Here is a 15,492-nt window from a genome sequence, read left to right as displayed (position 1 = left end):
CCAAGTGTTTTCTGTCTTTCAAGCCTTAAGCAAGCTGAGAGTGCCTGTCCGCTCCCAGGGCAGCGTCCAGGTGTCACCTCAAAGGCACAGCCCAGCCTGAGGCCACACTTGGAGCCCTTTCCCCAGGTGCCCAGATGCTGGTGGGAGCCTGAGGGTTTATGGAATTTTAAAATCTGTACTCATGGGAGATAGAGGGAGAAACGTGCTCAGGTGGCAGAGCCAAGCAGCATTACGTGCCTACTTCTGGGTGGCTGCCTGGTGACTGGCACTGGCTGGCTTAGTGCCTCAACACCTGCACCTCCCCAGACTGCCACAAGGGAAAGTGCCTAAGATCTAGCTCCAGAAGCTAGCGGCCACTTCCCCTGGTTCACCTGGGCCCTGGACCTGGCCTAACCATTCCTTTAGAACAGAGCCTCCTAGGCCCTGAGGAGAGGTGGGTGGACACCTGGCTTGTGTTCTCACTCAGGATGTAGCCCATGAGCCCCCAGTGTGTGAGGGAGTGAGGCTAAGAGAAGGGCAGCCATTTGCCTAAGATCTACTGCAAGGTGGTGAGGGAAACCAGAATGGCCAGGAGCAAGCTCTGTACCCGACCAAGCCTGTCCTCCCCCATCGCTGGGCCTGCCTGGGCCTGGCCTGGGCTCCTCACTGTCTGGGCCAGACGGGGTTGCTCCACTGAATCCTCAATGCAGGCTTGCCTCAGCACTATCTCTTGGGCCGAGATCTGGCTATGGCCTCTAAGTGGCTGCTTGAGATCAACACCTGCTCTAACCTGTTGCCTGCCTCTGCCTCAGTCTGCTGGGGGCCTTCTGCCCCAGCCAGGAAGCTGTCTCCCCACCTTCCCTTTACCTCTCTGATCCAGGCTCCCAGGGCAGGCTCAACTGTCTCTCCTTCCCCTTCCCCATCTGGAAAGCAAGGGGTGGAGAAGTGGGGAAGAGAAGAGGGACTTGCCTTTCACATAGAGGTGAGTATGGAAGGCTGTTCTCTCTTCCCTGTGTTTCCAGCCCTGGGGACACTGAGGGACGTCAGCACAGGAGTCATCAGTAAAGTGAGGGGGCTACAGGGGAAGAATAAGCACTGGAGCACATTGGTACATACTTACCAGAAGGGGCTGTGGACCCAGATGTGATGCCTGCAGTGGGTCGGGAAACTAACTGAGGAAGTCATCTGACGGTGAAGGCTGCAGGAGCAGGAAACAGTGTATGTAGGGGCCAGGGTGGAGTGGGGGATAGAGGGTGCATAAATTAGGTGTAGGCTTAGAGCAATGAGGGATAGGAATTGAGATAAGGTAGAGAGCACAGGCTAGAGTGTGGAGCATCTTGTTTGAGTAACTTGGGGGAAAGGGCACCATCGGGGGATTTTTAAGCAGAGTGGCATGATCCTAACCTCCAGCCATGAATGGTGGTTATTTACCAGGTCTGGAGCGCAAGAAAGAGAAGTGGTGCTGGAGGAGTTGGGCCTTATTATCCTAGCTGTAGCCATGGTCCTGGGTAAACACACCCAAGGAGAGAGCTGAAGTAGAAAGGAGACGATCAAGCTTGTGGATGCAGAAAAAGGGCCAGCAGAAGATAATATGAGGAAAACCAGTAGAGTGTAGCACTACAGGACCCAAGGGAAGTTTTAAAGAGAGTGGTCAACCTCAAATGCCCCACTGAACCCTGTGACCAGTTAGACAGCAGCCTTCATTCTGGCTGAAAAGGTACCTTTGTCATTGAGGCCAGTATCTGCTCACCTTCAGAGGCCAACCAAGGTCAGCATTGGTCCAGGAGGACCTCTGGCCTGCCCATCCCAAGGGCCCAGGGTATTACAGCCACTGAGGGAGGGCTACAAGGGTTTGTAAGGGGTCAAACATCCTGTATGGAGGGACCTGACCAGCCCCTAAAGTAGATTTTCCCAGCACTGGGCGGCCTAATTGCAAACCAAGATTTATGGAGAGTTTACTCTCTTCCTGCAGCATCAGTGATGTTCCTACTCAAATTCTGGGATCTTTATCGCACTTTCTTGGGCTCCAGCTTGAGAAAATGGTTCGATGCTTACTTTATTAAGCGTGGGAACTCACGAGTTTTTAGCTCCTCTAGATATGGAGAGATGTTTGGGAAGGTGATGCAGTCACTTGCATTACTAAGGAGCCCACGTGAAGGTGACTCCTGGGAAACAGGGCAGTGCTCACAGAGGATTGGCTGACCCCGACCGGCTCCCAGGCGCAGCACTCCTCTCAGAGACGGACCGCATCTCTATGATGCAATACGCTGCGTTTTACCCAACCTGACTACCACTGCCCGGGGCCGCGGACACTTCCTCGGCCGGATGCCATCCCCCGCCGCGGCCAGAGCTTCAGCAAGCGTGCCCACTGCCGCCAGCCCTGCGCCGGAAGTCACCGTAGCCCGAGTCTCCGCCTCCAGTCCGACCTGGTCCAGCTGCTGCGGACCCTCCGAAACTTTGGGCGCCAGGTGGGGCCCTAAGGCGGACAACGCCGCGAGCCCCCGCGAAGGTGCTACTGCCGATAATGCTGCGGGAGTGCGCAAGGGCATGACTGCTGACAAGCCGGCAGCGGCTCCCGTGGCCATGGCTCCAATTCCAGCTCCTGTTTCGGCACCAAGCCCGGTCAGCACCGGCCTGAGCGCGAGCCCCAGCGCAGCCTCGGTGAAGGCTCCGCCCGCGTACCCGACAGAGCGATGAACCCACAGCGCCATTCGACACACGGTTCTCGAGGACATGGCTAACAGCCAGCACAAATGGCAATGAAGGAAGTCACCCGCTGAGATGTCCTGTCTGTCCGTCCGAGGGGGGAAGGGGCGGGTAAAGCCGTTGGGGATAGACTGGGTCCAAGCCTGCCTCTGACCAGCACAACTGGGAACTCGGGTCTTACCTCGGAGAATCTCGTCAGCCGGTGCCAATAAGGGACTACATTTCCCAGGATGCGCCTCGAGGCTCCCAGCATCCCTGTAGCCAATGACTGCGGTGGGGGGGGGGAGCGTGGTGAGCCCGTGAGGACCGCGGCCCGCAGTTGTGGCGATGCAGGGAGTGTCAGCCCCTCCCCGTGGGAACAGGAGAGGTCGGCGGGCTGCAGCGGACAGACCACGACACTTTCTCCTTGTAGACACGCCCCTCCCAAGGGCCCAGTCCGAGAAACCGGATGGCAGTTAGGTCTAAGCATAACTAGTCGTTGGAGGTGGGCAGGACCAGGGTATCTCATTTGTGCAGGCCCTCCAGGTTCACATGTCAGCCAGGGGAGCTCGGGGAACAAGTTTTAACAGCCAAAATCCAGGACCACATTTAGGGTAGGAAGCCTGGCTACTAAGACTATAGGCTGAGTTGGGCGTTTATTCATAACAATTAACAGCCTATACAAGACATTTCTAGAGCAGGGGCTGTGGGTCCGAGTGGACCCTTGCACCTGTTCAGCAGCTCCACCTTCCAGGTCCCTGTGTACTGCCTTTACAGCCCATGGAGTTTGCTTGGGCAGGCAGCACAGGAAGCATCGTGGGTACAGGCTCAGTGACAGGGTGTTAGGTGAAGCTCTTCTACCTGGAATGATCGGAAGTTGGCCCAGCAGCCAGTCTTTCCCTTTCCCTCCTGGGAAGTTTTGCCCCCACTGCAGTTAATAAGGCCACCAGGATGAAACGGTCAGGGTTAGGGACCCAGCAGAACCTTGGGAAGCATTGAGGTGGGTGTAAGTGGGCCTGGGAGCAAAGTAGAGATTGAGAGGGGTCTGATTAGAATAGAAACCGATGATCTTGGTTCAGCACTCCCAAGATGAGGGCAAAGTGACTGCAGCAACCTCAGAGCTTCCCAGAGGAAGAGGATGGTGCCCTCACCAAGAGGGTGCTCTTAGCACACAAGACCAGACCAAAACCCCCAAGGAACTCCACAGGAGGGAAGCACTGCCCAGGTTTGGGGAGCACTACGTAAAGGAAGTTTCCCCGGGCCCCAGGGCCCAGTCTTAGGGCAGCGAGCTGGGAACCTAGCCCATCCCTGGTCCTCACTTGTGGGTAAGCAGATAGTGAGCCTTCACTTGTGTGAGAAGTCACAGCCCGGGGAATTTCCTTTAGGGCTGGGATGGGCCTGTGGAGACAGTTGAAGAGTTGGGGCCAGCTTCCAGGAAGTTCAGCTGAGTGCTCTCTCTGGGCCCCTCACAGCAGACCTTTCCTGCAGGGTGAGTGCTCCCTAGGCTGGAGCTCTGACCTTGGGGAAAAGGTGGAACTGAGCTTGGCTGATCCCACTCCCACTAGCATGCACTGGGGCCCCTGAACCAACTACGTGGGGAGGGGATAGGCCCACAAGGTCCGGAATGGAGAGTGGGGGCCACTGGGTGTGGGGTGGGGAGGGACTGGAGGCACAGCCCCCAGGGTCCATGGGTGTTCCAAAGTCCCCTGAGTTACAGGTTCAGCTGATGTAGACACGGTGGAAGTCGTGGGCACCAAAGGCTGCGTTGCACTTGGGGCACTTCCTCTGGCGGGCCTCATAGCGGCCCCGCACACACTCGAAGCAGAAAACGTGGAAGCACTTGGTAAGGACTGCATCCTTCTTGCGGGTGTTACAGCAGGGGCAGGTCAACCGCGCCTGGGCCGGGCAAAGGCATCAGCTCGGGAACAATCCTGACAGTGCCCAGATCCCAAGATGACAGCAAGAGGCAGTCCAGAATAAGCCCACCACACAGCAGAATGCATCTAACTCTCACCATGACCCTGGGACGTGAGGATGAACACTCTCCAGAGGAAACTGAGGCTCAGAAGCTGAGGTCTTGAAACTAGGAAGTAGCACAGTCTGGACTTGAACCCAGGCAGTGATGGCCAGGGGTCAGATGTCCCCTCTTAAGGTCAATGACCCACAGGCTCCAGCCTGAGCTCCTCTGCCCTGTGGTTCCATCTCTTGCTGCTCTGGCCTTCTCTGGCAAAAGCCCAATCCCGGCTTAAGCCAACAGCCTACCTTCTCCCCACCCGCACCTGCTAAGTCACAGCTCAGCATGGCAGTGCCACTAGAACCCTGCTGTTCTCAACACTCAACTGGATCCCTCCCTGGTACTGCCCAGAGATCCAGCTTTGGGTCCCTGGATTCATTTTTCTCTGTTGAGGGTTTACAAATCTCCTCTATTCTAAAACTTCCCACCTGCCACCAGTTGCCTCCAACTCCAGACAGGAAATTCCCACAACTCAGCATTCCCCAACATTCATCCTCTGCCCTGTTTGAAATCCCAGCCCAGACCACCACTTCAGCAACTCTCTCCAAGCATTGCCTCTTCCCTAGCTCTCAGAACCCATCAGCATTTGACAGGCTCCAAACTCTGTCCCTTCTCAGAAACCCTTCCCTTCTCCCCATGGATGCCTTCAGCTGCCTGTGTCTCTTCAAGGCCAAACCGCTACAAAAGGTTGTCTATTTACTGACACACCCTCCACTCTCTCCTCACTCCAGTAGGCCAGAGTCCAGGTGATCTGACGTCCACCTCCACCCAACATCCATTCCCACCAAGACTGCCAAATACAAGAGGCATCTTTAATCACTTGCTTCATTTGCCTTCTGGGCAGCTCAGACTCAGCTCAGCCCTGCCTTCTTGAAAGTCTTCCCCAATCAACTCCCTATAGATCGCTCTCCTTCCCCCTGAACCACAGGCTTCTCTTCCTCTGCCCATCATTTAAGCTTTGAGGTTCCTCAGGGGGAGTGACCTCTGTTCCATCTCGTACCACAGACCCTTCCTGGGTGACTACATGTGGCTTCCACCTCTGCCTATGCAGACAATTCCCCAAACCCTTCTCCAGATCAGTCCTTCTGCTTTGAGTGCCTTCCCAGAGGGCCTCTCAAAAAGTCCTGCAGGCACCTTATTCTCAACATCCTTGAGATGTCACTATTTGGTTTAAAACCCTTTGATGTCTCCACATTGCCTAAGGATAAGTCAAGTATCTCAAAAGGGCTTACCTTACTCTTCAGAATCTGACACTGCCTAACCCCCTCCAGGCTTGTTGCTGCCCACAAAATCCACATTCTGACCTTCAACTCTAACTGTCCAGTTCTGTCTTCCAGCACACTTCTCTCAACTAGAGGCCACCACCCCTGCCTTTCCCTTTGCTGGAACTCTCTCATCCCTATTCCTCACAGCTAACCCTGACTCATTCTTCAGTTTTCCTTTAGATGATATTCCTTCCAGGAAGCCTGCTGACCCCCAGGGCTGTTAAGGGCCTCCGCTGAGTTCCCACAAACCCCCTGGCCTCTGTCATCACACTGCTTATCACTCAGATGAGAGAATTACTTGGCTCCTTCTCCAACAGACTGTCAGTTTCAAGAGATCTGAGACCAGGTCTAGCTCCCAGCGCTCCCACACCTAGGCAGGCACTTTGCCTGGCACACAATATGCATAGCCTATTTCATCAGTTGTCTTGATTCTCTACAATGGGTTCTGCCCACTTTTTGCTATCCTACCTTACTTCCAAGGTCCCCAGCCTACCCACTGCAGCTCTCACCAAATTCCTCTCTAAGATTCCCAGGTCAATGGAGCACAACCCAGCCCCACAGCCCCACCTTGTACTCCTTGATCTCCTCCTGGAGAATTTCATCAGCATCTGCATAAACCTCCACCTTCCTCTGCTTCTCCAGCTTGCGCCGCAGCCGTGAGATGTCCTCCTAGGGCAGCAGAGGGGCTAGGCTGAGTGAAAGGGTCCTCGATCTGAACCGCCTGCCTCCTCCACCTCTAGACATTCACCCACCTGAGCCCTCTTGAGGTTGAAGCTCTCTTTCTCACGAGCAGCCCGGCTCTCTGCCAGGCAAGGCTGGATCTCTCGAAGCCGAGTCTGCACATGCTCCAGCTGCACCTTCAGGTCCTCGGCCAGCTGGGCCGCTTCCACAGCCTAGGTGGGTGGAATAGGGAGGGCCACCATTTGCCTGAGCCTGGGGAGTCAGGCATGTGGAGCCACGGTCCAAAGACACTTGTGTCAAATGTCCAGTGATTCCTGCTCTCGGAATCAACTCCAATATCTTCACTGGAACTGGTCCTGCCTCCTGACCTCTCAACCCTCACCTCCTCCTATTCTGTCTCATTCCTCACCACCTCCTATTCTCTCTCATTCCTCACCTGCATAATGTTCCCCTGAAGAGCTCAGGGCTCTTCTCTCTGCTCCCATCAACTCCCCCAAGACACATACTTTTTTCCTGCAACTTCCCCAGGACTCTGCTCAAATGTCACCACCTCTTGTGAGAGGCTCTCCTATTTTTCTTTCACACACCTCAGTCTCCTTCCTAAGACTTGCTATGATCTATAATAACGTCTTTTTATCTACAGGATTACTGGCTTGCTATCTGCCCCTTAAAACTGGGAGTTCCCACTTCCAGCAGGACTATCTTGCTCCCATGGTCTCCCTAACACTCAAGGAGGTCCTGGTATATAACGAGGGCATGACTAATGCTGCTTAAATGAATGAATTAAATGGAGAAGAAGAAAAAAGTTCAGCAGGGGCAAGAAGATGAAAATCGGTATTAATCTTAAGACTTTACCCTGAGCTAGAAGACTGACATCATAAAGATGGCAACACAGGTCATTACTGACTCTGCTCCCACCTCAAAAGAACAACTACCATGAGCTAAACGTTTCTTAGGCTTAATGCAACTACATGGCAGGGACCACCATCCCCATTTTACAGGTAATCAATGTAGTGGTCAGGATGTGGGTTGTGGAGCCAAGGAAGCCCAGGCCCAAATCGAGTTCTACTCTTTCTTCAACAAATCAGCTACCTCTCTGAGACTCAGTTTCCTCACTTGTGAAAGGTGAACAATAACAAAAACTACTGTGAGGTTATTGAGACTGAAATGTGACCAAGCACAGTTAAGTCCTCCACATAGGGTCCGGAACAGAGTTAAGTGTCTGAGATGTGAGCTGAGAGGAAGCAGATTTGGGATTAAGCCCAGGTCACCTCCTTCAAGTTCTCTAAGCAGAGTCAGAAAGTGAGGCTGTGAGCCAGCATCTCAGTTTGCTGTCCCCTCAAGTCTGGCCTCACCTTCCTCTTGTTGAGCTCCAGGGCCTGGCTGCGCAGCGTCAGCTCCTTCTCCACACCCCCGAGGCTGCCCTGCAAGGCCCGCTCTTTTTCCTCCAGCTTCTGCACAGTTAGCAGCTGGGCATCCACCTGAGGACAGGAGTGGGGACTCAGTGCTGGGGAGCCCCAACCTCTCTGGCTGCACCCTAGAAGCCCAGGACAGTCATACCTGGGACTTGAGGCCAAGAACCTGCTCGCCCAGCTCATCCTTTTCCTCCCGCAATAGCTTATGAATCTGGTTGGCCTTGATCCGCTCTGACATCAGCTTAAAGTTGGCATCATCCTTCTCCCGCAACTGCTGTAGGAGCCGCCCATTCTGCTCCTGCATGTCCTCAAAAGCCTGGCCTGTCACATCCATCTCTGACAGCAGAGCCTCCTCCTCCTGCAGCAAGTGCGCAGGGACAAGATAGAATGTGGCAGATGGACAGGATGACCGTGGGGAAACCACAGGAAAACACAGCTAAGCACAGAACCAGAGTGGACAGAGGCCATCTGCTAGAACAAGAGGTTTAGGGAATCCCAACATTCAGAAGAAAGGGGACCAAAAGAGGGTCACACCTGCTTAGTGGCACCCAACTTGCGCTGCAGGTGTTCTATCTGCTCCTCTGCCTGCCGAATGCGCCGCAGGGCATCCTCATCTGCAATCTTCTTGCTCTCCCTCCGATCCCTCTCCTCCAATTCCCGGATGCGGCTCCTTAACTCATCGACCTATAATCACCCAAAGGAGGGAGCCCTCAACACTGCTTCCTGTTGACCTAGGGCTCTATACTCTAGTTAGAACCCCCTGAGGCAGCCTCTCTGCATGTCCCACAGGCCCTACCTGCCCTCACCTCAGCCTTGGCCTTGCGTTCAGCTGCCATGAGCTGCACCTTATCCCGCTGCTCCTTGGGCGCTGACTTATACATGTCCAGCAACAGCTTCATCTCCTTCTGACTTTCCTGGGCCTTCCTAGGGGAGACATAGGAGGAAGGTTTTGGTGAGCAGGGTTGGAGGCCACTCAGCAGGGCTGGGAAAGAGAAAGGAATAGGGCCTCACTTGAGCTCTGCTCGGAGACCTTTGAGGAGCTCTGATTCCTTTCTCTTGGCCTCCTCCACCTTGGCCTTCTCCCGATCAGCCCTTGACAGAGCTGAGGCTACTGATGGGGGTCCCAGGCCAGGCCCTTCCCGCTCCCGAAGCTCCCGCTTGGGCCTGGCCTCAGGTTCTCGGCCCCGGGAGGAGGGGCCCTGGGCCCCGGGGGTTAGGGCCTGGGCATCTTCCTCCGAGGGGACCAGGTCTTCCTTCTTTGCTGAGGAGGTAGTAACGGTGGTGCCAGGCACCGAAGCCGTCTCCTTTCTGGCGTCAGGAGCACCAACAGGGACTGGCCCACCCTCTTCTTTCCCTGGGGCTGGGGCACTGAGGCTGGAGTCCTCTGGGTGGCCCAGGCTGGGAATGGAGTGGGTAGAGCCACTGGCCTGGGCCCGGAGCTGCAAAGCAGAGAGAGAACAGGACTGAGGCGAGATGCTGCTCCCTGGGGTCGAGCCGTGGCTTTTCCCAGGCAGCACCCTCCTCACCTTGCCAATCTCAGCTTGTACTTCCCGCAGCTTCCGCTTGTATCGCTGGGCATCCCCCTTTAGCTGGTGGTTGTGGTTTTGGAGGCTGCTAATCAGATGGCGCATCTCCCGGTTGATGGGCCCTGGAGGAGGATGGGGAACGGAGGTTGGACTGGCCCTTGTGTTAGGGGCCCAACCCTTCAGCGGGGGAAGAGGCAGGACCAGAGACATCACTCTCAACATACAGGAGAGGAACACTGAAGCCTTATATATGGAGTATGATCTCATCAAAGTAAGTAACTGAAGGAAATTCACCTAAAAGTAACTCGATACAGCCAACGTGTGTTATCTCTGCTACAACAAGTTTTGTGAAAAATTTCCAAACTTCCCTCAAAGGAACATGTAACTAACTGTACATTCACAAAAGTAGGTTAGTCCACTTGTTCTGGCTTTTTGAATAAATATCTTCTTAGTCACATTTCCCTGGCCTCCCCATTCAAAACTGCAACCCCTTCCTTCGAATACTTCCTGTCTTCCCTCCCTGCTTTATTTTCCTTAGTATGTTTGTCATTACCTGATACACATGTTCTATTTTTCCCTCCTTTGTTGCCTGTCTTCCCCCACTGTCACAATGCTCCAGAATAGCAGAGATTCTGTGTTTTGTTCACTTGTGTAATCCCAAAACCTAGAACTGAGCCTGGCTCATAGGCAGTGTTCAATAAATCTTTGTAAAACGAACAAATATCTCAGACAGGCACCATAAGACCAGAGAACCATGGATATGGCTGACAGCTCATGTTCTCCATCTGCCACCTCAGCCGGCTGTAACCCTCACTGTCTTTGAGCCAGGTGCTGTGGTCCCTGTTTTCCATAGGGAGAAGAGACTCTGTTAAAGGAACAGACTTAACCTCTTGCATCTGGATAGGCATTTGGCCACACCAGGGCCCAGCAATCCCAGATAAGGCCCCACCTCAACCCTGTCCTCACCACATACCCGCCTGCTCGTTGGCCGCCAGGTTCTGTTCAAACTCGATGCGCAGCATCTCGTACTCCTTGCGTACCTGGGCCAGCGTGTCCTCCAGCTGGATAACCTCTGTGCGCAGCTTCTTCTGCAGCCCCAGTTCGTCGCTCTGTGGGATGAGGCAATAAGGACCCACAAACCCCTTAGCTGCAGCAGGCTCCCCCAACTTTAGGCCTCAGTGGCTTAGGAAGACTTTATTCCTAAGGCAGGCACAGAGGGCCTCCAATACCCTTGGCCCAGGAACAACTGGACCCTAAGGGTCTGGCCCTTACCTCTGGCCCCCACCCCTGTTCCAAGGCCATACCTCCATGTGTTCAATGTGTCTCAGGTGGGAATTCTTAGTGGCTAACAGCAGCCCCCGGGCCTCGTCCAGCTGGGTCTTCACTTGCAGAGACTCATTGTAGAGCAGTGAGAACTGGGCCTGCAGCATTCGGTACTCCCCTGTCTCCCGTACAACCTCCTCAGGAAGGCTCCGCAGGGCCACCTGGGGCAGAGATGCCAAAGGTGATCAGCAAAAGCATTCAGAGCTCAGCTCCATTTCGTGGGCCCGGGCCCCCCCAGCTCCACGCAAGCTTACCTTGAGGCGCTCATTGGTCCGCACAGCGCCTTGAAGTTCAGCCTGTAGCTTCTCCAGCTCTGCCATGCGGCTATTGGCCAATTCCTGGTTTTCCTCCAACTCTGCATTCAGCATCTCAAACTGTGGAGTGGGAAGGGCCATGGGAGGCAGGCCAGGCCAAGAAGTATGCTTCCCTCCATTCCACCATATGCCCCACCCAAACTCCCCTATGTAGAACAGTGATGTATTCTGAAACCCCAGGGACAAGCCAGGCCCAGGCACTTCCCTAGGGGCTCCTGAGCAAGTGGGAGAAAACTCAATACTGTATGGTCAGTGCTGGGAACCAATGCTTAGAACTGACAGGGTCAGGGAAGCCTTCCTGGAAGAACTGAAAAGCAAACAGAGTAAAGGGAAACCAGGCACAGTGACCCCCACAGCACCAAGAAAATGTGCAACGACCAAGAGGTGAGAGAACAAAAGCAGGAACAGGAACAAGACAGTGACAGTGGGGTCCCTTCTCAACTACACAGGTGGGAATACCAATTGATCCAACATACCCCGACATCTCTTTTCTAGAGGAACTTTTTGGGTTTTTTTGTTTTTTGGTACTTCTAGCCAACTGATGTACTATTTTATCTAGTTCTTGTCAGTTCCCCAACTAGAACCTAAGCTTCAGGAAGAGTTTGACTTTTGACTATCTTATCTCCAATATGTCTGCTTCCTGGCACAGTATCCAGTGCTAAGTGTTCAGCAAATACTTGCTGGATATACAAAGAAAGAATTAAACAAAGAGCAGGGTGAGTGACAGGGAAGGGCCTCAGAGACCACAGCTGGATGTCTGTCCTTAATTCTGAGGGGAACTGCAATGATGGGTTAGAGAAAAGGTTGTGGGAGTGACTGGGAAGAAAGCCACTGCTCACCTTCTGCATGCTGAGTGTTATCTGGCCCCCCTGGAAACCAGAGGAGCTCCCAGACACATAATAGCCAGAGTTGAGCTGTGGAGAGAAGAGACAGACACATGGGTGTGGAAGGGCGAAGCGAGGGCCCCAAATACCCTGCTCTGGCTCCATCTGACCCAACATCTGAGCCCACCTGCTCCAAGGCCTCTGCCAGGTGCTTATTGAGCTTTTGCTCACGCTTGCGCAACTTCTCAATGTCCCATTGCAGGTCCTCTACCGTTGTCTCCATCTCCAGCACTTTGGTCTCTGCAGATGTCACTTTATCCTGTAGCTCAGAGTACTGGGGACAATGAAGGAGACAGATGCTTAGACGAGGGACTTGGCTCCCTGAGATCCTTGGGTGCCCACCTAATCCAAACCCTGCCCTGGTTCTTTCTAATCCTTCCCTGCAAAAGCCCAACTCTCACCTCCAGGGAGATGCGGTGGTGCTTCTCCTGTAGCTGGGTGGCCAAGTCCTGTAGCCGCCGGTTTTCACGGCCCAGCTCCCGGGTGCGTGCCCGAGCCGCCTCACCGGGGGGCTCACTGTCCCCTGGGAAGGCAGGGCTCAGGTAAGAGCCAAGTCCAGGGCAATGGGGCAAAGTACTAACTCATTCTGGAGTCTGCTATGTGCCCAGTGTGATCCAGCTGTCTTTTTTTCATGACAAAGCCAGGAGTCTTTATCCCCACTGTACAAAGGAGGAAACAGCTCAGAGAGGAGAGCCATTTGCCCAGAATGCCCAGGAAGGACTGACAGCACTAAGGCTAGGAGAAGTATGTCTGCCTACAAAGCCAGGACACTTACTGCTATGCCTTGTGGATCAGCAACATCCATCAAGATTTGCACGAAGTGTTCCCAAGAGGTCTCCAACCACATGGGGGAGGCACCCCAAGCATCAACAACCCCTCCCATCTGTCTCTCTAGACTTCAGCTTCAGGAATCAAAGCGAGAGCTCCCATCTACAACCTAACCCTTCCCCTGAGAACATGGCTGAGTTATTCCTTGGGGAACTGTGGCTGCCTTTGGGCCAGGGGGACTGAGGAGGTACCATAAAGATGCCAATGGGGACGGACACCTCTGGGGTGGGTGCACAAAGCACTAACCTCGGCTGTATACTCGCTGACAGAGTTCCTCCACCTGGCGCTGTAGGCGATCTGAGGCCTCGACGACACGGGACACAGCTGCCTTGGAGAACTCCATTCGGCCCTGCAGCTGCAGCTCCACCTCCTCACTACTGCTGGCGCCCAGTGCCACCACAAACGCCAAGGCTGGTTCGCTGAGAGGGGGCCGCAGCTGTATTGGCAGGGGCTCTGGGAGGGATGGACAGACCCTCATGAAGATAACAGCCACAGTTACCACCACTCTGCACCAAGTTCCAGACCCAGCCCTTCAGCTCTCTATGGCTTACTGAATCAACACAACCAGTGTCTGTCCTACAGTGTTACCCCATCTTAAAAATGAAGCAACTGAGGTTCAGGGAGGCAAAGTAAGCTTCCCAAGGCCAGAGAGCTCCCAATTCACCTCCTCAGGAAAGCCTTCTCTGCCTTACTAATCCTGCTCAGTCTACTGCACACAAATTCCCATTCAGGAGTCCCTATAGTTTATTCTCATTAGTTTGTAATCACTTCCTCCCTAACAGCAGGAGCATTATTTCTCTTTTATTATCTGTCTCCTCCAAATCTACAACAGTGGCAAGTGCATAGTCAACATTTAACATTGTGAACTAAGAGTGTCAAAACACGAACTGCACTCAGATTCTAAAGCCTGTGTTCTTACCCACTGCACTTTGCTGCCCAAATATGAATTTGTATGTGTGTGTGAGCGTGTGCGTGTGTGTATGTGTGCGTGCACAATCGCGCACAGGTGGGCAGCCTAATGTCAAAGTCCCCTCCTCCCCAGCGCTTCCATTTTCCCAGAACTTAATTAAGCTTCCCAGATCCTAGGACTCTGGCCCTACCCCTCAGCTCCGATGTCCCTGGCTCTGTGAGAGGGGTCTCATCACGTGTCGGCCCCTCCTGGGTCCCAGGCATCTCTGTCCCTGAAGACAGCTCCCCTTGGCTCTCATGGTGTCGGAGAAGGGCTTCCACAGTTTCATCCAGCTGAAGGGAAAAAGCACCAAAAATATTATGAATTCCTCTGGTGCTTTCCAGCATGATACTACTTTCCTAGCGGAGGCATCTGAGGCTAGGCAGCTGAATCAAGGCCAGGTCTTGGAAAGTAGAGGGGCATCCACCTGGGCCCAGTAGCGATTGACAATGAGGAGTGTGGCATCATCTGTGGCCTGCCGCTTCTCCAGCTTCTCAATTCTTTCTCGGAGTTCATCCTCACAAGCCTGTCTCTGTTCCAACCGCTCTGCTAGTTTTTTGTTCTTGAACTGCAGAACCTTCAGGTCCATCTCCTCCTACCAAGGAAACAGAGGGACTGAGGAGAGGGTCAAGCAGGGCCCAAGAAACCAATCACAGAGACAGAGGAAAGTAAATGGAATGGATAGGAGAGGAGTATCCCCAGCTAACTGCTAACAGCATTTAAAGAGGCTCCCACTCCCACAGAGAAACCATCTTGGTTGTAAGGAGGATCATATTCTGTTTCTGCTTCTTTCTTATTCTGAAGCCTTAGACAAGTTACACACTCTCTGGGGACCTGTTTTCTTATCTGCAAAGGGAAGGCAGACATCGTGCCTTCGGTTTCCTTCAAAAGTGTTCTATAAGGGGGATCTTGCTAAATTTGGGGAACTGGCAGTAAGGCTCTGGACGATGTGGACAGAGAACAGAGATGTGAGTTCTGGCAAGTTGTGAAGGCTGGGTCAGGAGCCCACGAACCGTGGAAGAGATGCCCCCAAGACGAATGGGCTCTATGAGTGTGGTTGTGGTCTTCTCCTCGCGGCTCAGCTTCTTCTCTGGGGGCCCGGAGCCCCCATCACCGGCAGCGCGTTTGTTGCCGGGCCCAGACATGGCCGCGGCGGCGAGGAGCGGCGCAGGGTCTCCCGAGGGACGTCAGGCAGGAGTAGGGGGCACTTCCGTCACCTGCAGAAGACAGAGAGCAGAGATGTGGAAGCAGCCAGAGTTCCTCGGCCCCGAGCTTCCCCTACACAGACCTGCTGGACCCCGCCCCGCCGACCCCGGGCCCCTCACCGGCAGCAGGTTCAACCTAACGCCGCCATCTTGGACTTCACCGGACGTCACTGGCCTTCTCAGCATAGAGCGCAGGCGCCAGAGACAGTGCCGGATGTGGCGAAGTCGTCTCCATTTCCTGTTTCTATTGGTCGCCCTTTGTCCCGCCTCTCGGGTTCCGTTTGGTTTCTTTCTGAACAACTCCTCTTTCTCTCGGTGATTGGCCAGTGGACAGTTCCCATGGTAACCGACAACACACTTCCACTCCCTAGTCCTAAAGACAGCGCCTGCCTCGGATTAGCAAATTCGAAGAAACCACAGGGGC

General features: G+C 54.1%; 1 protein-coding gene across 2 annotated transcripts in view; it reads right to left on the bottom strand.

Moving 5' to 3' along the window:
- The window catches only part of RNF40 (ring finger protein 40), a 29,371-nt gene extending 14,028 nt beyond the window's left edge, over positions 1-15,343 (bottom strand). Inside the window, exons 1-20 of one of the 2 annotated variants that reach the window (XM_006201304.4) lie at positions 15,189-15,343; positions 14,877-15,080; positions 14,291-14,458; positions 14,015-14,156; positions 13,161-13,367; positions 12,488-12,609; positions 12,214-12,360; positions 12,042-12,116; positions 11,143-11,262; positions 10,870-11,049; positions 10,539-10,674; positions 9,566-9,687; positions 9,051-9,478; positions 8,846-8,963; positions 8,574-8,723; positions 8,185-8,397; positions 7,980-8,105; positions 6,696-6,836; positions 6,511-6,612; positions 3,302-4,560 (exon numbers count right to left, since the gene is read on the bottom strand). In XM_006201304.4, the coding sequence (XP_006201366.1) occupies positions 4,384-4,560; positions 6,511-6,612; positions 6,696-6,836; positions 7,980-8,105; positions 8,185-8,397; positions 8,574-8,723; positions 8,846-8,963; positions 9,051-9,478; positions 9,566-9,687; positions 10,539-10,674; positions 10,870-11,049; positions 11,143-11,262; positions 12,042-12,116; positions 12,214-12,360; positions 12,488-12,609; positions 13,161-13,367; positions 14,015-14,156; positions 14,291-14,458; positions 14,877-15,008 (3,006 nt within the window). In that variant the 5' untranslated portion in view covers positions 15,009-15,080; positions 15,189-15,343 and the 3' untranslated portion in view covers positions 3,302-4,383. Of the gene's footprint in view, positions 1-3,301; positions 4,561-6,510; positions 6,613-6,695; positions 6,837-7,979; positions 8,106-8,184; positions 8,398-8,573; positions 8,724-8,845; positions 8,964-9,050; positions 9,479-9,565; positions 9,688-10,538; positions 10,675-10,869; positions 11,050-11,142; positions 11,263-12,041; positions 12,117-12,213; positions 12,361-12,487; positions 12,610-13,160; positions 13,368-14,014; positions 14,157-14,290; positions 14,459-14,876; positions 15,081-15,188 lie in introns of those variants that run through there. The other variant, XM_031687413.2, reaches the window with a different exon arrangement.
- Positions 15,344-15,492: the final 149 nt, after the last annotated feature.

Source organism: Vicugna pacos, chromosome 18, assembly GCF_048564905.1.
Source record: "Vicugna pacos chromosome 18, VicPac4, whole genome shotgun sequence".
In the NCBI taxonomy this organism is placed as follows: Eukaryota; Metazoa; Chordata; class Mammalia; order Artiodactyla; family Camelidae; genus Vicugna; species Vicugna pacos.
The sequence above is the reverse complement of the archived record's forward strand: the minus strand, read 5'-3'. Positions and strand labels throughout refer to the sequence as shown.